The 23,464-nt window shown below is 56.5% G+C and overlaps 1 protein-coding gene across 2 annotated transcripts in view; it reads left to right on the top strand.

Moving 5' to 3' along the window:
- The first annotated feature begins 2,099 nt into the window (after positions 1-2,099).
- Positions 2,100-23,464, top strand: part of RPS6KA1 (ribosomal protein S6 kinase A1) — a 37,943-nt gene continuing 16,578 nt past the window's right edge. Inside the window, exons 1-10 of one of the 2 annotated variants that reach the window (XM_055574037.1) lie at positions 2,100-2,311; positions 8,442-8,486; positions 16,897-17,013; positions 17,296-17,377; positions 19,216-19,296; positions 19,479-19,558; positions 21,170-21,276; positions 22,246-22,283; positions 22,622-22,764; positions 23,180-23,250. In XM_055574037.1, coding sequence (XP_055430012.1) covers positions 2,249-2,311; positions 8,442-8,486; positions 16,897-17,013; positions 17,296-17,377; positions 19,216-19,296; positions 19,479-19,558; positions 21,170-21,276; positions 22,246-22,283; positions 22,622-22,764; positions 23,180-23,250 — 827 coding nt within the window. In that variant the 5' untranslated portion in view covers positions 2,100-2,248. Of the gene's footprint in view, positions 2,312-8,441; positions 8,487-15,902; positions 16,047-16,896; positions 17,014-17,295; positions 17,378-19,215; positions 19,297-19,478; positions 19,559-21,169; positions 21,277-22,245; positions 22,284-22,621; positions 22,765-23,179; positions 23,251-23,464 lie in introns of those variants that run through there. The other variant, XM_055574036.1, reaches the window with a different exon arrangement.

Raw genomic sequence — 23,464 nt, 5'->3', positions numbered from 1 at the left:
ACTCATCCACCTCATTTTCCTCCCCCAGTCCTTTGTGCTTATTCTCTGGGTCTCAATGTCTCTTCCCAAGTTTAACTTATTTAAACTGGCTTGCAGACAGATATTCGGCACCTGTGTGCAATCTGTTCTGAGCCCTGAGTAGGATGACTAGATTTAGCAAATCAATGGGATACCCAATTAAATCTGAATTCAGATAAACAACAACAATTTTTTAGTCTAAGTAGGTCCAAATATTACAATGCTATCCCTCAGCAGCAGGGACTGGGGTGTCAGAAACTGGTTCCGGTCAACTGATAACTAATGCTGGTGATAATACCAGGTGCCAACATTGGCCCAGGTTACCTCCGGTTTGGCCCTCATCAGGGAAGTAACCAAGTGAGTGAACAAGAGAATGAACTCTGGGCCCAGACTAGCAGGGTTGTCTTTCAACTCTGCCATTTTCTAGCTGTGTAACCTTGGAGGGACCCAACAAATGAAATGCTTAACTTCTCTGTTCTCAATTTCATCATCTGTATATTGCAGTAATAACAGCACCTACTTTATAAAGATGTCGTGAGGATTAAATGCATTTACAGGTAAAGTGTTTAGAACAGTACCTGGTCCACAGTAAGTGCTGTATTAATGTTAGCTGTGATTATCTAATCACACCAGACCAAATGTAAACTCCATGAGAACATGGATTTTCTTTTGTTCATTGCTAGGAGCGGGGCTGGTTTACAGTACATGCTCAAGAAGAGGGCCTGGCATGTAATATATACCCATAAATGTTTACTGAATTAAATCTAGTCCTCAGGATATACTGGAAAGATTGGAATCATGATTCCCTTTTTACAGATAAGGAAACAGGTTTAGGGACCCGAAAGGAGTTTTCCAACATTAAGGAGGTAGCAAGGATGGGATTCCAACCCAGATTTGTTAGGTTCCAAAGTCTTTTCCACTCAAAACTCAATTCACTTCAACAGTTGAGGTGCTACCCTTGGAAAATAAAGAAATAACGGGAGCATGTGGATTCAGGAGAAACCTTCATTGACTTTTTTTAAGGTCCTATAATCTGTTCCCGACCTGCTGTGTGACCTTGGGTAAGTCACCCCATCTTTCTGAAGCTGTTTTATGATGTGTAAACCAGGAGGTCATAAGTTGGTGAAGCCTGATCAGAAGAAAGCTTCTGATAAACAATCCTGCCTTAGAATAGCTTTGCAAATGGCCATTCTTCCCCCTCCATGAAACCCACAAGCCCATCTCTACACTCTTCCAGGTGTGAATCTCACCACACCTGGACTCTTAACACCGCTTTAGATGGAGGCTGAGTCTCTCCAGCGGGGATCCCTCTCCCTGGCCTCTTACTACAAGTGCAGCCCACGTGTCGGTGGATCCTGGGAGCCTCCCCAGAGGGGGCACAAACCCCAGTCAGCCCAGAGCCAGGTCTGCAGCTGGAGAGATTCTGGAGAGACTTGGCTTGAAAAGAGCAAAGCACGCGTATTAAGACATCAGTCTGGAGGCACTGTGAGCCCTGATGGTGGCGAAAGAAGATCCGTACCCTGCCCGGAGCTGGGGCGCAGGGGATCCCAATGTCGGTTTGGGGTGGGGGGGTGGGATGCGGGGAGTGTCCTAGGGCCTCGCAACGAGGGGAGTAGGGCTCAGGCTCCTTTCCTTTTCCAGCTTCTCCCTGGGTCAGGCCTAGGACATTCGGTGTGACTGGGAGTGGGGCGGGGGAGGGGGGGTGTTGAGGGGAGAGAGGGGAGGTAAAGGGAATAAGGGGGTACAGGCCCGCTGGAGAGAGAGGGGGCATCTGGGAAGCTATTCCAAAGGAGCTGAGTGTGGGGAGATCGGTGGCCCTGACGAGGTTTGGGCCCCGGGGACCGGGCTTGGGAGGGAGGAGCCGGGAGGTCCTCTCCTGGGCGGAGCGGAGCGTGGGCCGGGGGCTCACGGTGGAGGCGGGGCACTCACTCCCCGCGTGGCGGAGGCGGGGGTCCTCCCTGGGAATGCCGCGCCGCGGGGGCCGGGGCGGGGCTTCACTGGCCCCGCCCCCTCGCCCAGGTAGCCAATGGGCGCGGTGGCGCCGGGTGACGGAGGGAGCCGAAGTGCTAGTGCCGCGGCGGCGGCGGCGGCGGCGGACGGCCCAGCTAGAGCAAGAGGGTCTCGGCGGGGAGGAAGGGGACGCTGGGGACGCTGAGCGTGGGACCTCAGAACCCAGGAGGCGGCGCGGTTCGGGCCGCCGGTGGAGCACGGACGGCCCGGCTGCGGCGCGATGCCGCTCGCCCAGCTCAAGGAGCCCTGGCCGCTCATGGAGCTGGTGCCGCTGGACCCGGAGGTGAGTGAGCTGGGCGGGGGACGGGCGCCGGCGGCCGGCAAGCCCGAGTCCCCACAGGGGCGGGGCGGCCCGCGGCGCCGCTGTAGCCTGGCGGGCGCCCGCGAGGACGCGAGTGCCCTCCGGTCTCCAGCCTCGTCTCCGGCTCCACCCCCTAATGCTCCGGGTGTGTGTGCGCGAGGGACCATTCTGCCAAGCCCCGAGGAAGCCCCTTACCCCGGAGAGCGAATCCCGTGCTGCGCTTAGATCTGACCCCCGCCTCACCCCACACATACCTGGGACCTGTACCCGGAGCTGTCGGAGGTTCCTTCATTAGGGCAGACGGACCAGGGCTGGGATGCCAGATGTCTTGGATTCCACAAGAGACGAGGGTCATGGGACCCCCCCCACCCCAGCCCCCTGCCAACTTCTTGATGTCTCACAGCGGCCCTACCCCAAGAGCTCCCAGCATCTCCGCTGCTGACCTTAGAAGGATTTCCTTCTTGATCGTCGCAGTTGTGGAATTTGGGGTGACTCTGCCCGTCTGGGGCTGAAACCCTTGGTTTTCTTTGCTCCAGGCTAGGGTCAGAGGACGCCTGTGTCACCTCTCCCAGGCTGGGGAGAAGAGAATGGGGGAAAGTCCTTAGACCTTTGAGAAAATTATTCCTGGAGATGAGGAGGTCCTTGGTTCCTGCCCCCTCCCATGGGAAGGGTTGGGCCTCTAGGGAATTTGGCCTTTGCCTGCCTAGCTTCTCCCAGAAGCAACTCTTGCCTTCTGAGGATACTGTGGTTTAGGCCCTAACCTTGCAGAAGGCTCACTCTTCCTGTGCCCACCAGGGTCAAGGTCAAGCCCTTGAACTGGCAAATGGACAAAACTTTCCCCTCAGCCTCATTATGGGAAGGACAGTAGGTGATACTGCCTTTCCAGGGGGATGTGAGGATATGAGGGAGACGATGGAAACCTCAGAGAGCCTGAGACCCAAAGTGATTTTCTTCTGGCTGGGGCTCGGACCCCTCCCCACTTAGATCCCCTCCTCTGCCCTCTCTTACCTGGGGCAACCACCAAGTGCCCTGCCCCTCAGGGCTGCTGGTTGGGAGCTGAGTGAGGATCCTGGGTCCCCAGCACCCGGAGTGTGCTGCCCCTTTAAAGGGATGGTCACCGCTGACACTGGCTATTGGAGGGTGGGCGCGGCAAGATTAGGTAACCAACCTGAAGGCGCAATTTGGAGTAAATTGCTCTGGGATCCCTGCCATGGGGTTTTTACGGGCCCTGCACAGCTCAAAAGTTCTCCCGCTGACTCACCCTCTGAACTGAGGAACATGGCCCTCTGCAGCCCCTATCCACGGGCTGCCCACCCTCTAGGACTGGGGCACAAGGGGTTAGGGGTGGTGCTCAGAGGTAAATTCCTTTGTCCTGGCACACCCTTGAGACCTAGGCCTCCCTAGAGGAAGGTGGACTGGGAGAGGCCAGGGAGGGACTTACCGTGGGTTATACTAGTTGGAAAGGCAGACACCCAGAAACTTGATTCCCAGTCCAGGGCACTGCTTCCTGCTTCTCTTTGGGAAATCCTGAGGCAGGGACCAGGTTTAAACAGGAAACTCAACTCAGTTTTAGTCCTACTGCACCTGAACTTTGAGAGGAAAAAAGACGGGCTTATTTCCCTGGTTTAGGGGGGATGTGATTTCTCCAGGAGCTTCACCTTGGATTTGCTGTGTGACCCTCAGTCAGTCCATAGCCTCTCTGGACCTCTGTTTCTCCACTGGCCAGGGTTGGGTTCTGGCCTCTGCTTTCTGGGCCTGAGAGGGTGCATAGCCCTAAGGAGTGCTGCCCATTTTCCTCCTCCCCACTCCATGGAAGTGCCAGGCGACTCGGTGTTATTGTTTGGGTAACAGGAGCCATGGGGCAGCCAGGGCACGGGTTGGGCGCAGGTTCTTACTGGAGAACAGGGCCTCGCTGTTCTCAGCCCAGGTGACATGTAAGTGATACAGCACCCTGACCTGCAGGTACAGGCTCCTGGCCGGGAGGGAGGCAGGCTGAGGGGCTGGCAGGGCATTTGGCAGAGGCCTGGGATCTGCCCTCCCTGCGACGCTGCCCAGAATGGGCTGCTTGGAGGCAGGGCCTTGTCTGGGGTGTGGCCCAGGTGGAGCCACCCCACTGGAAGTGTGGGTGAGGATTCTGCCGGGGCCTCCCCCTGGCCCTGCTGGGCTCAGTAACCGTGGCCGCAGGCCCAGCCTCGCTGTGCAGAGCTTTGCTCTGTGCCGTCCGCCCCACTCCGCCAGTGTGGCCTTATTGAAGTCAAATAATTCTCCAAACAGCTTCTCAGGGCAGGGAGTATTACCCCTGTCATATGGAACAACTGAACTCAGTGGGACCCGGCCTGTGAATTAATGTCAGAGTCAGAATTAGAATCCAGATCTCTCACTGTCTTCTACCCAGTAGGGGGAGGCTTAAAGATAGGCAAGAGCTGGGATCAAGCCGGCCAGGTGGAAGGTACTCCAGGAGAGGCTCCGGATGTTGGCAGACTCTCCTGTCCAGCCTTGGCTGAGGGCTAGTAGTGCCAGCCAGCCCTGGCACCTGGCCCCCAGCTTCCAGCAGTGGGTAGGATTGCCAGTGCTGGGCTCTGAACCCAACTCCTGGGGCTGCTTCCTGCCTATGGGGCACGTGCGGTCTTTGTCCATCTGCTGCCCGGCTTCTCCAGACACTGCCCTGGATGCTTCTCTTCCCAAGACAGAGCGGCTTGGGTGGGAAGGAAGGATGCTTATTGGAACCCATCTCTGACCTTTGGGGAGGGGGCACAATGGCCTGGAGGCCCTCGGTTGCTGTGCCCATGAGTATTGCTCTCTGAGGAAGCGGGAGGAGAGTGAGTCTCCATCTTCTGAGGGGCCAGAGGCCTTTCCTGTACCAGACTCGTAGACAAGGTCTTTCATTCAGTATTCTGCAAGGTCAGTATCATTGTCCTTATTCATTCATTCAGCAAGTATTTATTGAGCACTTACAATGTGACAAGTACTTCTCCAACCAGCAGGGTGCCACTGTGAACAAGACAGACCTGCCCTCCTAGTACCGGTGAGGAAGCCGAGGCTCAGAGAAGTAATGAGACAGACACATTCAGAGTGAGTGGCTGGCAGAGCCAGCGTTAGGGGCTCTGTCTTTGTGGCTGCAGACCTGTGTTCTTTCCACCCTCTGTGCAACAGTCAGTCCGGAAGGGCAGATGTGCCCTGTCTTCCCAGGACCCTGGCTTTCAAGGGGAAGGTCCTGTGGTCCTCTTTGCACTCCTAGTGCTTTCTCTGGGGCCTCCCATTCCCCGCTAGAGACCTTGTGCATCAGCTTTTACAGGCCTGGGCGTTCCATGAAGATGGTACCCAAGCCAGACCCCGGGACTGGAGGCAGCCAAACAGGCTCCCTGAATCCTCCGAGATACTGCTCTGTAAGCGCCCACCTCTGGGTTCACCCACCACCTCCTCCTCTCTCTCACTGGGGATTCATGTGACTCTGGGTCATAGCCTCATGTGTCACCTGCTAACAGAGAGGCCGCAGTTAAGTCACTCAGCTCTTCTGAGCCTCATCTGAAAAATGGGAGGAATAGAACCTACTCTGGCCTCCTTGCTCGCTTTGCTGGTTTGAGGTTTCATTTGACAGGCTATGTGCCAGACCCTGAGCTGGGTGCCAAGGAGACAATACTGGACAAGCCGTGGCTCCTCCCTGAGTTAATCTGAGGTTTGCTCGGTGCTGTGAGGCCCAGAGGAGGGAGGAAAGGACTTGAGGCTGTATGGACAGAGGAGAAGACATTTAACTGAGTCCTCAGAGAAGACCAGGAGTGCACTGAAGTGACTGGGCAGGAAAGATTTTCTTGGTAGAAGGAGCCACCATGCAAATGCTTGGGGACAAGCTGGTCTGTTCAGGGTCTCAGCTTGTTCAGTTTAGCTCCAAAATAGGGATAGTAATAATGGTGATTGTTTGTGGACCAGTTATATGCCAGCTGTACTTTTTTTTTTTTTAATATTTATTTAGCTGTGCCGGATCTTAGTTGTAGCACTTGGGATCTTTAGTTGTGGCATGTGGGATCTGACCAGGGATCGAACCTGGGCCCCCTGCTTTGGGAGTGTAGAGTCTTGGCCCACTGGACCACCAGGGAAGTCCCTGGATGTATGTATTTTATAGACACTATTTTGCTTGCTTCTTAAAGCTACCCAGTGAGGTACATCACTTTTATCCCCATTTCACAGATGGGGAAACTGAAGCTTTGAGAAATGCAGTAACCTCAGAGTTATGCAGGTGATAACCCACAAGGTCAGATTCCAGAACCCACATTAATCACCTGTGGGAGCTGGAGATGATGGCTTTGAATGCCATACCAAGGAGCTGGGACTTTATCCCACAGGCAGTGGGAAGCCATGGAAGAGTTTGAGGCCTGGTACCTAGAAAGTTCTCAGTAAGGAGTGAGTGAGTGACCAGGGGAGTCTTACTCAAGTGTGATGATTGCAGTTGAGTTTTAGGAAGGGTGAGGGCTTAGAATGGGGGAGGCTGGTGTGTAGGCCCTTGTTACCATCCAGGGTTATGTCAAGAGTCTGCAATGCTGGGTGAAGTGGAACTCTGTCTATGAAGGCCTCACGCCTCCTCCTCCCCTCAGGCCTGGTTCCGCCCAGTCCTGCTTCCCAAGCTCCTGAGAGAGAACATGTATGATGGAGCCTCAGAACGCTGGCCCCTGGGGAGGATTAGGGGCATTAAGGGAGTTCAAGGGGCAGGATGTCCAGGGACTGGTGGGGAGGGAGTGCTGCTCCAGGAGCAGGAAGATTATATAATGGGGAAAGCACAGCTGTGCCCGCTGCTGCCAACAAGACTGCAGCTGCCCTGTGGACTTGGCCCCTGGCTCCAAAGTCCTGGGTCTTCCTGGTCTCTCCACACTCTTGCTGTGCATGAGGGCTGGGGACTGCTTTTAGCTTCCCAGCGCCCGGATGGGGTAGGTTACTCACCTCATATCACACAGGAAAGGGGTGGTATACCCAGGGTGGACAGCACCCAGCGGAGGGTGAAGTCTGGGGTCTGGAGGACTGCGCAGGGGCCAGCTGCCATGCCTGCCTCTCCGTTGCCCTGGCTGGGCACTGGAGCCGGCTCCTCTTCCTCAGTCCTCTTGAGCACCTCCTGGTGTCAGAGACCGGATTTTGAATCCCCGCTGAGCAGTGGTGTGGCCGTAGGTGCCATCACTAGGCCCCTCTGCACCTCAGTTTCTTTCTCTGCCAAGTGGGACCCAGGCCTACCTCCCAGGTCAGGAGGGTTTAATGGTGCCGCAGATGTGAGGCGCCAAACTCAGTGCCGGCGTCAGCAGGGGCTCGGAAGGGAGCAGCTGCTAGCGCCGAAGCCTCATCTCTGCCTCCCAGGATTCCCCATTTGTTAGGAGGGGCTCCCAGGTGGCACTAGTGGTAAAGAACCTGCTGCCAACGCAGGAGACCTAAGAGACGTGGGTTCGATCCCTGGGTGGGGAAGATTCCCTGGAGAAGGGAGCAGCAACCCACTCCAGTACTCTTGTCTGGAGAATCCCATGGACAGAGGAGCCTGGCAGGCTACAGTCCATGGGGTCGCGAAGAGTCGGAGACAATTGAAGTGACTTAGCACGCACGGCCCATGAGTCAGTAGTCCCTGCTTTGTGATAAGTGGTAAAATGAAGGTTCATAGGGAGTAGCAGTGATTCTGCAAGAATGGAGAGGGGTCCCAGAGCAGGCAGGGCCAGGGCATTTCTGGGCTGGGCACTCTCCCAGACTTTGTGTCCTTCAGCCCTTGCATCAACTCTGGGAGGTGGATGTAAATACCCATGTCACAGATTGGGAAACTGAGGCCTCTTGAGTTGGTTAGTTGGCACACACCCATAGTCCTTTCCTTCTCACTGGGAGGAGGTGGCATTTGAGCCAGACCTTCAAAGATGAGATGTTTTCTAGGCAGAGAACATGGGAGGGGTGCCCAAAGCAGGCTGCCTGAGTTGGGGCGATTGCAGGAGGCTTGAGGCCTGTGCCCTCCCAGAACTCCCGCCCCCGCCTCCAGGGCCCCTCTAGCCACTGGGAGCAGCCAGGGGCCGGGGCGCCCCATAGGGTCTGTCTTTGCTTTGTGCCACTCTGGTAAGTTCTGACAGTGTTCCCCACTCTCTCCTCTCTTTTCCAGAATGGACAAGCCTCAGGGGAGGAAGCTGGGCTTCAGCCATCCAAGGTAAGGCCCAGGCCCTAGCACCGGAGCTAGGGATCGTCAGGGGTGGAGTGACTTTGCCTGGAGTGGACGAGGAGGGAGGCACTGACCTTGTCCTGCCCAGGTGTGAGGCCCCCTGGGGCAGGCAGGCAGCTCAGCCTGCCTTCTCTCAAAGTGAAAGTGAAAGTCACTCAGTCATGTCCCACTCTTTGCAACCCCGCAGACTATACAGTCCATGGGATTCTCCAGGCCAGAATACTAGAGTGGGTAGCCATTCCCTTCTCCAAGGGATCTTCCCAACCCAGGGATTGAACCCCGCATTGAAGGTGGATTCTTTACCTACTGAGCCACCAGGGAAGCCCAAGTCCTTCTCTGGTGCCACTGAATGCTCGAGGCAACCCCATATGTCAGGATTACTCACTTCAGCCTTCCAGTTCTTCAGGTGAGTGGACTATGGCCCAGACAGGGTCAGAAGCCAGGCTAGAACTCAGGTTTACCCGTCACCCAGACCAGGACGCTTCCTCTGTTTATTTGCTCATGGTGGCCTGGCTGACTGTATTAAGAGGGTGAAGGGGTGATGGGAGAGGCTTAAGTCCACTGGCCCTGATGAGGGCATGGCACCTGGCACTGGAGGGAACCTGGTGGCCTCCAATCAAACCAGGGCCCAGTGCCTGGCATGTGGCACATAGGCCGTTTCTCAGGGCTCCCTGCTCCCAGTCCCAGGCCGGGTCCCTCAGCTCTGAGCTCTCTGGTCCCTTGGGCTCCTCCCTTCAGCCCCCCAGGGCCTGTTGCTGGTTTTGAGTGTCAACAGCACTGCGAGGCTGGGGGACAGTCTGGCCTGGGCTTTCTCATCACCATACTGGGAATGACCTCACCCAGTTCTCAAGGTGCTGTGAGGTCGCAGAGCTGCTGGCTGGGGAGGGGCTGTGGAAGCCGCCAGGCAGGACAGGGCGTGAGTTCTGGCAGTAGAGCCGACCTGAGTTCTAGTCCTGCCTCCACCATCGCCATTTGACCCGAAGCTTCTCCCTTCTGAGTCTAGTTTCCTCAGCAGTAAAATGGGAATAATGGTACCTGCCTCCTGCCTCTCAGAAGTGACTTGAAGGACAAATGGAAGAGCAGCTGCCTGGCACACAGTAGCTTTAGCCCTGGCAGCCTGAGTGCCTGGCTGTGTTGCTCAGCTCCACTGCCTGTTAGTGGCCGCGCCCTTCTGGCCTGGGTCTGCCTAGGTACCAGACCATAAGCCCGACCTTTGAGATGGACCGAGGGCTGGTCCTGATGTTTGTCTTGACTCAGCCTCCTAAGATAAGGGAGCCGAGTTTCCTGGGGTAGGGCAGGCCAACAGAAGTAGGCTCCCACCCCCTCCTCTTTTTGTTACTATGGCAACCTTGGGTCACCAAAGGCCAGGCCGAGTCATGTGGACTGGGCCCCTTGACTTGTCTCAGCCCCATGTCTCAGCCTCATGTGGGAGAATCTCTTCCCACCAAGCAGCTGCCCCTGGTTGCCTAGTAATGAAGGGACTATAGGTCTCCAATGAAGATCCAGATGTTCAGATCTTGGGGCTGTAGTTCTAGGGGTTGCAGAGGTGCCTGCAGCTTTGAGGGAACTGGTGGTGAGTGCAGCTTCTCACCTCAGAGCTAGAGGGGCTGGTTAAGAGAAGACAAGCACTTACCTAGGTGGATAACCTACATTTGATCCCAAGTCTGTGACTCCTTCCTGCTTCTGGAACAGCAGATCCTGGGGTGGGAAGGGAGACGAGGCTAGACATGGATGGGGCAGAGAGAGCCTTGAATGCCATGTTAAGAGAGAGAAAGTGCCATACCAGGAGCTTTGCATTTGGTTCTCATAACATCCTCAGCGGTAGAAACTGTTATTCTCCCCATTTTACAGATGAGAAAGTTGAGGCCCAAGGTCAGATCGCTAGTGGGCAATGAAGTCAGGTCTTGCTTGACCACAGAACCCACATTCCTCCCAGCCCAGGAAACACACTGAGTGCTGAAGAGGAGGAGCACTGCGTCCCTGTGAGCCCAGTTTCCATCATTACTTGGCACCTGCTCATTCACCTCTTGCTGCAGAATCTTGTAGCATCCCCAGTGCCCACTTTTGGGCTCAACACACCAGGGGGCGCTCAGCCTGTGGTCAGAACCTCATCACTTTGTGCAGTGGAAGGAGCTGGTTTATCTTTTGCATCATCACATGTTCATGGCACTGGGAACCCCAAAATGAACTCAACACCCCACCTTTAGGGAGTTCTCAGCATTGGGGAAGGGTGGTGACAAGAAAGCTGTGTGGTGGATGCAGTGATGGGGAGGAACAGGCTGTGGGCACATAGAACCTTCATTCAGTACCAGGCCTGACAGTGGGCAGTGAAATATACCACCTGCCTACCTGCCTCTCTGGGGCATGATGAGATGAGCACGTCCCAGGGAACCCAGTAGCATCCACTCTCAAGGTTGACGGTGGACCAGATGGACAGGCACTGCTGTGTGTGGCAGAAGAAGAAACATGGGCTGTGGGGCACCAGGTCACCTTCCCCGCAGAGCTGGCATTTGCCTGGGCCTCGAAAGCCGGGATTTGGGTAGCTGGAGAGAGAAGTGGGCCTTCCAGGGGGAGGAGAGGCCTGACTTGGAGGAGAGGCAGGTTCTCTGAGTTCAAAATCCTGCACCTCTTTCTTATTTGCCAGCTGACCTTGGGTGAGTTGTTTTACCCCTCGGAGGCTCCGATGCCTCTTCTGTAAAAGGAGAATAGAGTCCACCCATCAGGGCCACCCAGAAGGAGGGAACGTGATGTGCATAAATTGGAGCATCCAGCAGTGTTTGAGACATCATATTGGTGTTTAATGCTTGTTTATTTGATCCGTTTCAGGCAGAAGAAGGGATTGGGGTTTTAGCAGCTGTAGAGAGGACTGCAGTCTAGGATGAGAGCTCCCCGTGTGCACCTGGTCCTTTAGGCATGCTGGGGCTCCATTCACCCTCCCTCCCTTCCTGGGGGTGGTTTGGGCACCCCAGGCCCCCTCCCTGGCTATCTCCGGAGCTGGACCCCTTGGAAGCGCCTGCAGGTCTATTTTGAGAGCTGAGCGTCTCCCCCCCTCCCCTCCTCTCTTCCTGTTTATGAAACCCTGATCCCTCCCGGATCCCTCATGCTCCCCTGGCTGGAGCTCAGGCAGGATGTGATTGTGGACTTCGGGGAGCCTTGGGAGTCTCAGGTGTTTGGGGGGAATTTCCCTGGGACTGGGCGGGGAAGGCTCCCCCACCCTCCACCCTCTCAACACCTGAGACCCGTGGACTCTGTCCCTTCAGCCTGCCCAGAGGAGACCCTGCAGCAGTAAGAAAGCCCTTGCCGTTCAGGGAGTTCTGTTTACCACATCCCTTTATCTCTGTGGCCCATTTTTGCTTCTTGAAACAACCTTTTGAGAGTGCGAACATTTTACAGAAGAAGCTGAGGCTTAGATAGGGAGAGAGGGTTGCACGGGAACAAATGAGTAGACGGGTCTTAGCTTCCCACCCTGCCCTCCTGGCCTCAGGCCTCTTTTCCGTGCTGGTCTCTCTACACGGAGTGTCTTTTTTCCACCTCTCTGCTTGGCCAGCTCCTATTGATCTTCAGGGTCCAGCTAGACTGTCGCATCTTCCCAGATCTTTCCCCGGGCAGAGAGTGAGACCCTGTGGGCACCTCCAGCACTTGGCCTGCTCTGTTGCACGCCACGCTTCCGTTTCGTTATTGTGCATTTGGGGGAGCTGCCTGAGGACAAGGCTGGAGGCTTCCTTAACACGTGCGCCTCCTAGTGTCTGGCTCCTGGCCTGGGGACACATAGCCGGGGGCCCATAGCTGTGAGTAACGTCCAGAGGGGAGGCAGGCTGGCGGGCCTAGCAAGGAGGGTGATGATGAAATGCTTCAGCCTGTAGGCTTCGATTTTGCCCCAGGCTCTCCGCCTTTCTGGCCGTGTGGCCTTGGGCAAGTCACTTTCTGTCTGAGTCTGGTTTCCTCCTCTCTGGAATGGGATGACAGCACTTCCCTTGGAGTAGGACACCTGAGCCTGGCAGAATCCACACCAATAAAAGCTGAAGGAAAGAATGGCTTCCTGCAATAAATGCTCAGTTAAGAGGCACAGTTCTCATTGTCACTGCATGCCAGTCCTGGCCTCGGGCCCAAGGCCAGCTCGCCTATCAAGGAGGCCTGGGAACAGTGGACCCACTGCCCGGAGGCATGCCGGGAGAGGCGTCTGGGGATGTCTGCCCCATGAGAGGGGGCACCCCTGGGAGGCCCTGCAGATGCTGTCATCGGGGGGAGGGGCTGTTGATGTCCGTTAGGGTCAGAGATCAGCAGGTGGGCTTGGGCTGCAGCTGCGGGAGGGAGGCCCGGGTTGGGGACCCTACAGGCCAGGGATCAGGCAGGGAGTGTGGTAGCGGGGGGCAGAGCGGGGGTGCGCTCTGGGCTTCTCTCCAGCTGCCTTGTGGGAGGAAGTTAAATAAGAGGAAGTATCTATGGGGGGAATGGGGCCACGACCAGAGGGTGGGGTCTGGCGCTGTCCTCCCCGCTGCTGCCACCGGAGGCTCCCAGACCCTGCCCGCACCCCTCCAGAGCGGGCAGTTTGGAGACAGCTTCCTTCCTATTGCCCATTCTTGTACCCTGCCAGCCACGGAGAGCCTTCCTTTGCTTCTGAAGGATACAGGGGTAGTGAGGAGTCGGGGCAGGAGCGTAGCTGGTACTGGACCAGAGAGCTTTGGGGCTCTCAGGGCAACCCCAGACCCCAGGTCCTCCAGAAGAAGCTGGAGTACAACGAGAGGCCTCAGTCTAAGGAAGTATCTTGCACAACAGCCAGCAGGCCCTCCTCAGACTGCTGTCAGGGGCTCTGTGGGGACTGGAAGGGGAAGTTCTGTGTCCGTGGGGGCGTTTCCACATAGGGCATGTCTGTGGAAATGGTTTCCGATCAGCGGACTCGGTGCATCTGTGTGTGTCAGTTCCTGTGAGGGTACTGGGTGAGTGATGTGGTGAGGCCATGTGGCAAAGGGCCAGGCCTGGTCCCCCCTGCCCCACGGCTACCTGTGAGGTCCATGCTTTCTGCACCGTCCCCCCCACCGCCCCCACCTCAGGGCCCTGGGCGGATAGGCGTCTTCAGGGCGGCGCTGAGCGCGGTCGTGCCTGCTCTGTGGGCTGCCATTTTGGGTGGGCCCAGCCACGGGAAGGTCACCACAGGGGGAGGAAGGCCCGTGCTCCGGGCCAGACTGTCAGAGGCGGTGGCCCTGCTGCCTCTTGCCCCCCATTCTCTCCTGGAGGTGTTTGCAGGTAAAGGGTGTCCCCTGTGTGGCTGCTGCCTCTACTTGCGACTTCTGTCTGTATCCGGCTCTTCTTTCCTTAGGATCAGAGGAGACGAGGAGAAGGGTCTGTCTGCGTCCACCCTGGAGTCGTGGGCTTGGGGTCTACAGTGTCCCCTCCTCCGCAAGGGAGCCTTACCCATGTTCTGTCCCTCCTCCCGGCAGAGGGGGAAGTGAGAAGGAGGGGGTCAGGGACCCTGCCTTCTGGGCCAGGAAAGTTGCAAAAGCAGAAGTGAGGGGAATTAGCCAGGCTCTCTGGCCATAGGCGTGGGACCCACCATGCAGACCCCAGCAGATTTCCCCAGGGCTGAGAGAGACTCACGCCCCTGCCCCAGAAAGGTGAGCAGAGGCTTGGCCAGCCTCCAGCGGTGTCTGTCACCAAGCTCTGCGCCAGGAGTGGGTTTGGGGGTGGCTCTGTGCCCTGGGGTTTCCGGGTGACTACCTCTGTCCCCAGGAACGGTTCTCAGTCAGAGGCAGACCGAGCGGTGGAGACTCAGACCTCAGGATGGGGCGGGTCGATGTTGCGGTGTGGTCTTTGCCCTCCCCAGCCCCTCTCTCAGCCAGGTTTTCTGCCTGTCCCACCTACTAGGTTCCTCTCAGGGGCCTGATTGACCTGCAGTTTTTCGTGACTGCAGCTTACGCGGCTGTTCAGGCTCCCTCAAGGGAAGCGTCTCTGAGGGTCGACATCTAGAGGCAGAAGTCCCCAGACTCTCCCTGGTACTAAGGGAGGGGCTGGGCTTGGCTCGGCAGGGCATCGCTCTGGCTGACTTGCCCGCCCTCCCTTTCCTGGCCCCTGAGGCCTGCTGACCCCCGGCCAGGCAGGGACCAGGGAGAGGACTTGGATTTGAGCAGGCTCCGCCACCAGTTCATTTTGAGCCTGGGTGAGTCGCTGTCCGGTGGAGCTCAGTTTCTGGTTCCTGAAGTGGGGCATGACAGCTTTGGGATATCTGTCTGGGTCAGGGTCAGAGTCATCAGATTACACTCAGCAGACATCCGTCTCCGTCTAGTGACTTGATCCTGGGCCCCTCTCAGGCCCTGGCATAGGACGGAAAGCCCAAAGAAATGGAATTCCTCAGAGATGAGTCGGCCACAAGTACCAGACTGCTCTCTCTCAAGTGCTGGGGTTTTGCAGATGATGTTCCCCCAGGTGGACCAGCAGGAACCCAGAGCTCTTGCCCTTAAGTCCAGGGTCTGACTCTCTGGGTGCCTGTGTGTCTAGATAGTGTGCCCTGGGTATCTGTCAGCCTCCTTGGGCCTCACTGACGCTGGCTGCCTCTGACTGCTGCCCACTTGCTTCTGCTGTTGGGTTCCTGTCTGTCTCCACTCCATGAGTGCCTGTCTTTACCTGTTGGGTCCATGTCACATAGCTGGGTGCCTGTTGGGTCGTGTCCCTTCTGTCTCTGCCTGTTGAGTAAATTCCCCATCTGTCTCCACCTGTTGGATGCAAGCCCCCATCTGCCTCTGCCTGTTGGATCCCCATCTGTCTCTGCCTGTTAGGTACATGTCACCATCTATCTTTGCCTGTTGGAATGTGTGCCCCCCATCTGCCTCTCCATGGTAGATATGAGTCCTTGTCCACTTCTGCCTGTTGGGTATGAGTCCCTTCCTGCCTCCTCCGTGTGTTGGGTACATGTCCCCATCTGTCTCTGCCCGTCGGATGTGTATTCTTCCCACCTCCTTCCTGTTGGGTGCATGGCCCTGTGCATCCCAGCCTGCTGGGCACGGGGACTCTCCTACCCATCTGTTGGATGTGCGCCTTCATCTGTCTTCACCTGTAGGGAGCCTGCCTCTGCCTGTTGGGTGTCCCTCCTCATCTGCCTGAACATGTCTGGTCCCTGTGTCTGCCTGTTGGGCACCTGTCTCCTCCTCAGCAACTGGCTTGGCATATGGGGCTTTCCCTCTGCAGGCCCACAGGGAGGATGGGGGGGAGGGCCAGAGGGCAGCCCTCCGGTGATGAGGAGGGTGGGGGAGAGAGAGGAAGGGAGGTGGTAAGGGAGCTGGGAAACCACAGGCCCTGAGTGATTGGTGGCCCTGGGCTGGCCCAGCCCCCGCCTTCACCCTGCACATCCGCCCTGGGCCTGGCCACCTCCGCAGCAGCCCCGGACGCTGCCTGCTCCTGCCATGGTGCCTCGGCCCGGCCGGGCGCATGGAGCAGGATCCCAAGCCGCCCCGTCTGCGGCTCTGGGCCCTGCTCCCCTGGCTGCCCAGGAAGCAGCGGCCCAGGATCAGCCAGACCTCCCTGCCTGCCCCTGGCCCTGGCCCCAGGCAGGACTCGGTGAGTGTGCCCAGCTGTCTGGGCCTGGCCTGACGGTGGCCCCTGGAACAGGTGCCCCAGTAACCAGTTTGGAAACAGCTGGCTCTGGGTTCTCCTTGCCCATTCCTGACCCTCCTGGGTGACTAGACCCTGTCCAGCCTTGCTTCCTGGGAGAGTGAGGAGGCACTTCTGGGCTCCAGGGCGGCATCGACAGATTGGAAGGAGAGCAGAGGGGTTCTAGAACATCTGGGACCTGGCAGGAGTTTCTAGTAGACTTGTGTGAAGGAAGTGTCAGAGGGTGGTGCAGAGAGTCCCAGTCTTACTCCCCCAACCTCAGGCTGACACTTACTGAGTTGCTAGGGGGAGTCTGAAGTGGCGACTTTGTATTCTTGTGTATCTTAGCCTTGTCCTTCTACCAGAGAGAGCCCATCTTCCATCTTGGCCAGAAACAAAAGCCCAGCTGTGCCTTCCCAGTACGCGAGCAAACTCGACTTCCTATTGTGGCAAAACCAAAACCTTTGTAGCTGCGGGAGGGGAGCCTCCAGAGAGGACTTGGGGCAGGTCTGTAGGCCTCAGCCAGAGCCTGGCATTGGCTCAGCCCGGCTGTGCCTGGGCACCCCTCTGGGCCTGACCAGGCTGGAGCAGCAGGAACAATATGAGCTTGCCTGACCCGGCTCCTTGGTGGTTTGGTCCTCCTCGGGTTTTGATATGCATGAATTGGGAGGCCTTGTCTTCCAGGGTAGCTGGCTGGTTGGGGTGCAGGACCCTGTCTGCTGAGATCTGGCGGGAGTAGGATCTCAGGATGGGGGGCCATGCCCTGTGCTGACCTGGATGGGACCTACCATGCTCACCAGCTCTGTTCCTCCATCAGGATGAGGGCGTTCTCAAGGAGATCTCCATCACACACCATGTCAAGGCTGGCTCGGAGAAGGCCGACCCATCCCATTTTGAGCTCCTCAAGGTCCTGGGCCAGGGATCCTTTGGCAAAGTGAGTCCCGAGCCCACAGCTAGGAGGGCAGCACTCGTCATGTCACAGTGGGGGTGGGAGGACCACCTTGGAGCTCAAAGGATCAGAGCGCAAGGGTTGATGGGTCTGAGGGGAGGAGGAGAGAGGTCACTGTGGTACCCAGGGGCAACACAAGGGCAACCTGGTGCTTAGGGAAGCTGGAGGTCAGCCTGGGACCTGGGGCATGCAGGCTGGCAGGGTCAGCCCCCTGCCCATCTTCTCTTCTGCTTCCCCCTCACCACCCCCACCCCGATGCCTTCTAAGGTCTTCCTGGTACGAAAGGTCACCCGACCTGACAGTGGACACTTGTACGCCATGAAGGTACTAAAGAAGGCGACACTGAAAGGTGAGTGGGGGGTGCCTCCCCGCAGAGCCTCAGGCTGGGCAGAGATAGAGGGCAGATGACACCCAGCTCTTAGGGGCCTTGGGTCTGATGGGAGAGACAGCTCTCTCACCAGGAATACCCGGTCTGAAGATACAGAAACAGGCCTATTCTCAGCCCCTCCTTCTCTCCCACCGCCCCTGATGGCAAAGACAGGATCCATTCAGAAGAAAAGACTTCCGGGAATTAACCCCTTCCCACCCCACTAAGCCAAGTGCCAGTGTTAGCTGAAGGGCGTCTGGCAGGAGGCAGGGGTGAGTGCGGTGTGTTGTGGGGGCGGGCGGGGCAAGGGCTTCAGATATCAGGCATCAGCTTGGTTAGGCAGAGGCATTCTGTTAGCAGAATTGCTTCATGATGCTTGAAGAGTCTGAGGGAGACCTCTCAGAGATCGGGAGAGTGTGAGAGGAGAGGAGGGAACCCAGGGAACAAGGCAGTTGGGCGGGTTGGAGAGGGTAAGTCAAGGCAGGGCCCCAGAGATGGATGGAGAGGTTCAGAAGGGAGCTGAGCCCACGTCTAGAGTTCCCAGACTTACAGAGGGTGTGAGGGTGGTTGCGAGTGGGCTTTGGACTGGACAGTGACTCCTTGGTCAGCCTGGGGACCAGGCTGGTCCTGCTGACCAGGAGAAGTGGGCCCCGGCTAGGATGGTGGGGGCAGAATAGGAGGTACTGGCCTTGGGTTCCTGTGGCCACAGTGGGCTGGCTGTGGGGTGACTTAGCTGTGGTGCTCTAAGACCAGCCTGGTAGGGATGGGAATCCTTCCCCAGGAAGGATGATGGGAGGAGAAAGATGCTGTGAAGGGCTCCCTGGCTGGGACAGGGTAGGGGGTGCGGGACCCCACAGGCTGGTGCAGTTGGTGCTGGGACCCAGGAGAATCTGGGTTTCAGCCTCATAGGGGAGGGGCTCCCATGGGAGTAGCCAGGTGAGCTGTGCCTTTAGAGGGTGAGTTAGGCCTTCTCTCCAGACTGAAAACATAGAGGAAAGACACCCCAGGAGGGAGGAACTATGCCTGAACAGAAATGTAGAGCGATATTGATAGTTTGAAAATGCTAGGTGTATTTGGGAAGCAGTGATGAGGGTAGTTAATCCAGCATGGTCCCGGCCTTGTCTGGTGAGTGGAGCAAGAAAATTAGAGGGTGAAAGGTGCTCTGAAGGGGGACATAGAGCACTACAAGAGTCCAGAGGGCTCCAGCTCAGCCTGGCAGGTTAAGGAAAGCTTCCTGGAGGAGAGAATGCCTCAACTGAGTCAGAGGAGAACTGGCTGACAATCAGAACGGCCTAGGGACTTTTATTCTTAAAAAAAAAAAAGGGTGAGGTGCCTGCTCAGACCTATGAGTCTGAAATTCATGCCCAGGGAGTCTACCCTCAGCTATAATCAGGGACTTTTTTCTTGCTTTTTTTGGCCACACCGCATGGCATGTGGAACTTCCCCAACCAGGGATTGAACCCACGCCTACTCTAGTGGAAGTGCAGAGTCTTAACCACCGGACCACCAGGGAAGTCTGGGAATTGGAGATTTTTATGCCAGACAGAGAAGGGGCTGATGAAGGCATCCCAGGGGGAGCCACAGGGGCAGAGTCTGGGGGCACACAAGGAACAGGTTGCTTAGGCTGGCTGGATTGAATGGCCCCTCGGGACACAGCTAGCGACAGGGCTAGAGAGATGGGCAGGGCACCAAGGCCAGTCTTGGGCACTGCCGAGAGACATGAGGAACAAGTAGAAAAGAGAGTCCTTCTTAGCCAAGGCTGGAGGCGCTGCTGTGCTGGGCGGCCAGACCTTTGGTAAGCCCCTTCTTCCTTTGACCAGTGCGTGACCGCGTTCGGACCAAAATGGAGAGAGACATCCTGGCTGACGTAAACCACCCGTTTGTGGTGAAGCTGCACTACGGTAAGACCACAGACCCTCCCTGACCTCCCACCCCACCTGCCGGCCTTTGCCCTTGTTGGGGGGCTGTTGCCTCCCCTGTATACTGCCCCATTTTCCGCCTGGCAGACCAAGGGAGCTGAGGGGCAGAGGGACAAGGCCCAGGGCGCAGCTGGCTCCCCCATGGCCTTTTCCCGTCTCCCCAGCCTTCCAGACCGAGGGCAAGCTCTACCTTATCCTGGACTTCCTGCGCGGCGGGGACCTCTTCACCCGGCTCTCTAAAGAGGTGAGCTGACACCCAGGACACCCGGACACCCCACTGCCAGGGCCCCAGATGGAGCTGGCGCGAAAGTGAGGCCTCCACCTGGGACTCGCCAGGCCTGCCCAGCATTCCCTGACCCACTCTGGGACAGAGCCCATTCCCTGGCTGAAATTCTGAGAGTTCCCTGAGATGGGTGAGGAGAATTAGGCCCAGGATGTGATCCTACCCTGATTCCAGGAACCCAAGAGTGGCTCTTACCTCTTCACCTCCTTGCTTCTTCTTTTTTTTTTTTTTTAAGATTTATTTATTTGAGAGTTTTTATTTATTTTTTGGCTGTGGTGGGTCTTCATTGCTGCATGCAGGCTTTCCCTAGTTGCAGCACGTGGGGGCTGTGACTCATTGCAGTGCTTGGGTTTCTCATTGCGGTGGCTTCTCTCATGGTGGAGCATGGGCTCTGGGGTGAATGGGCTTCAGGAGTTGTAGCTTGTGGCCTCTAGAGCTTGGCCTTAGCAGTTGCGGTGCACAGATTTAGTTGCTCCAAGGCATGTGGGATCTTCCCAGACCAGGGATCAAATCCGTGCCCCTAACATCGCAAGGTGGATTCTTAACCACTGGACCACCAGGGAAACCCCTTCACTTCCATTTTTTTCAGGGCTTCCCTGGGCAGGGTTATGAGGATTCGGAGAAGCTCAAATCCACCTAGAAAGCTGGATTTTTTAGGATTATGTGCTGTTAACCAAAAGGCTTTTGAACTCACATGTAAGAATTTGAGCCAGATATAAAAATGGGACCAGTAATACAAATTAAATTTTAGAAGAGAACCAAAGTTTTTAAATGTTTAAAATGCTGTTTGAATGATCAAATAGATAATACATGACTGAGAAGAAAAATATCCATTGAGAAGTCTTCCTCCCACCCCAGCCCTCTCGACTCCCTCCTCTAGGTAAACATTTTTCTTATCTAAATTTCCCATGTTTCTTTGGGAAAAAAATACAAACCAATTCAATGTATGATCTGAATCGTGACCCCTACTTTCTTACATACAAAATACCATTCTACATATACTGTACTTTGCTTTCTTCATGACAGTGTGTTTTGGAGTAACTTGGCACTTATACCTTGGAGATCGTATGGAGGGATCCTTGTTCTAGTTTATGGCTGCATTGTTGTTCAGTTGCCAAGTCGTGGCTGACTCTTTTGCAACCCCATGGACTGTAGCCTGCCAGCATCCTCTGTCCATGGGAGTTTCCAGGCAAGAATACTGGAATGGGTTGCCATGCCCTCCTCCAGGGGATCTTCCCGACCCAGATCTTGAACCCGTGTCTCCTGCTTGGCAGGCAGACTCTTCATTACTGAACCACCTGGGAACCCCTCATGGCTGGCAGACACTCCATGATGTGGGAAGGAGACAGTTTAGTTTACTGCTTGACCCTTGGGCTGTCTCCAGCCTTTCCCTACTTGCCTTTCAACGCTACCATGAGCGACTTGGATATTAGTCACTTTATTCTTCAAACCCCTTCATAAAGAAAAGGGGGTATAGAATCTCTGAGGGGGATGGGGAAGCTGCTGAGTGCCCAGTGCCCCAGCTCCTGAGAAAGGGGCGATCCCGGCTGAAGCCCCTCCCGCCCGTTGCAGGTTATGTTCACGGAGGAGGATGTGAAGTTTTACCTGGCCGAGCTGGCTTTGGGCCTGGATCACCTGCACAGTCTAGGCATCATTTACAGAGACCTGAAGCCTGAGAAGTGAGTGAAGGTCCAGCTCTGCCCAGCTCCCTAGGGTGTGCAGAGGCAGGCCCCAGGGGCCTCTTCTAGAGCAGAGCCAGTCTGAGGGGGTGGGTGACTCCCCCTGAGAAAGTGCCCCTCTCTTGGGTTGCCCCAGGAATGGGCGGGTGGAGCAAAGTGGTGGCGGCAGTAGGCTCGCCTGGGGGCTGCCTCATCACTAGGGCTGCCATCGCCAAGCACCAGGTACCTCTGTGCCTGGGCGTTGCCTACCTTTTTTGCTAATCCAGTGTGACATCTGAGATGCCACTATTAAAGGTCCTTCCTTGATATGACCCTCTGTAGAATCTTCCTTAACATCTAAATATCTTCAAGTGGTAACTTGGGAGCCAGGGGCAGGTGCTTACGTGGAGTAGGATGTGGCTTTGGAGTAAGGCAGAAAGTGAAAAGTGAAAGTGTTAAGTCACTCAGTCATGTCCAACTCTTTGCAACCACTTGGACTATAGCCCATCAGATTCTTCCGTCCGTGGAATTCTCCAGGCAAGATCACTGGAGTAGGTAGCCATTCCTTTTTCCAGGGGATGTTCCTGACCCACGGATCGAACCTGGGTCTCCTGCATTGCAGGCAGATTCTTTACCATCTGAGCCACCAGGGAAGCCCAGAGTCAGGCAGACCTGAATTCAAATCTAATCTCTGCCACCTCCTAACTCTCTGACTGAGGGAGTTATTTAACCTCCCTGGGCCTTAACTTCCCCATCATTAAAACGGGGCCATGTGAGTACCTACCTCACACAGTCATTTCAAGAATTAGCAGAAAGGTAGGCAACACACCTGTGCGGCACCCCCAGTCCCTGCGCCACCCACCCATTCACCAGCCAGACCTGGTGGACCAGCTTCCCTGGGCTGAGCCCAGCCCCTACAGACCCGTGGCGTCACCTGACCCCACCAAAGGCCCACGACTGAGGGGCCCTGAACTCTTCTCTCCATTGCAGCATCCTTCTGGATGAGGAAGGCCACATCAAACTCACTGGTGAGTGGAGGGCACCTGCCCCTCCGGTTTCAGGGGAGGGCAGGATGGGCTCTAGATGGACCTGGGCTGAGTGCTAGGGTATCCGCTTGTCCTGAGAGGCTGTGCCAGGCACTTAGAAGTGGTCAAAAGTCCAGGCCTGGCATGACGTGGGTTTGAATCCCAGGTCCCACTGTGTAATGCTGAGCAGACCATCTCACCCCCCTGGGCCTCAGCTTCCTCCTGAGTACCATGGCGGTGATGCCCTCAGGCCTCTGGGCAGGAGGGCATGGGTGTGCAGGGGTGGCAGCGAGGAAGGCAGGGGGTCCTGAAGGTGTGTCCACTTGTGCTCCTTGTCACAGACTTCGGTTTGAGCAAGGAGGCCATCGACCATGAGAAGAAAGCCTATTCCTTCTGCGGGACAGTGGAGTACATGGCCCCTGAGGTCGTCAACCGCCAGGGCCATACCCACAGTGCAGACTGGTGGTCCTATGGGGTGTTGATGGTGAGTGCCCAGGCAGGAGTAAAGCATCCAGCAACCAGTCCAGGCATTGGGCCTCAGTTTCCCCATCTGTGGGGCATGGGGGCAAGGGAGGGTGGTTTCTGGTCTCTAAGGCTCTTCTCTTGTCCTCTCATAGCTAAGCTGGCCTCACACTCCTCCGAGCTGCAGTTTCCTTCCTTGGAAGGATTCCAGGCTTGGCCCCACCTGGGGTGCCCCCCGCCCTGTACTGGGCCTCTCCCCAATCTCAGGCCCCTAGTTCTGCTCCTGGTGGTCTGATTGACGGAGAGGGGAGGGATACACACAGTTTTTGATCCAGGTGGACCTTCTGGGCAGGGGGCTGAGTGGCTGGCCCGGATGGGAGGAGGTGGGGGGCCTGGGGGGTGGGAGCAGAGCCTGAACGGACCCTTGTTCCCTGCAGTTTGAGATGTTGACGGGCTCCCTGCCCTTCCAGGGGAAGGACCGGAAGGAGACTATGACTCTGATTCTGAAGTAAGCTCCAGCCTCTCTCTGACACCTCCAGGTGTCTCCTCTTCTTGGCCTCGTTTGGGGGCCAGAGTAACACCCCACACCTATCCTCAGATTCTCCAAGAACGAGACACTCCGCTGGTTCGAGTGCTATGCTTTTGCTAGGGCTCCCTTTTCACCCACAGGGCCTATGGGTGGAGAATCCTGAGTCTCTGGGAGGGAAGTTAGTGGACGGCTT

This window comes from Bubalus kerabau, chromosome 3 (genome assembly GCF_029407905.1).
Source record: "Bubalus kerabau isolate K-KA32 ecotype Philippines breed swamp buffalo chromosome 3, PCC_UOA_SB_1v2, whole genome shotgun sequence".
In the NCBI taxonomy this organism is placed as follows: Eukaryota; Metazoa; Chordata; class Mammalia; order Artiodactyla; family Bovidae; genus Bubalus; species Bubalus kerabau.
The sequence above is the reverse complement of the archived record's forward strand: the minus strand, read 5'-3'. Positions and strand labels throughout refer to the sequence as shown.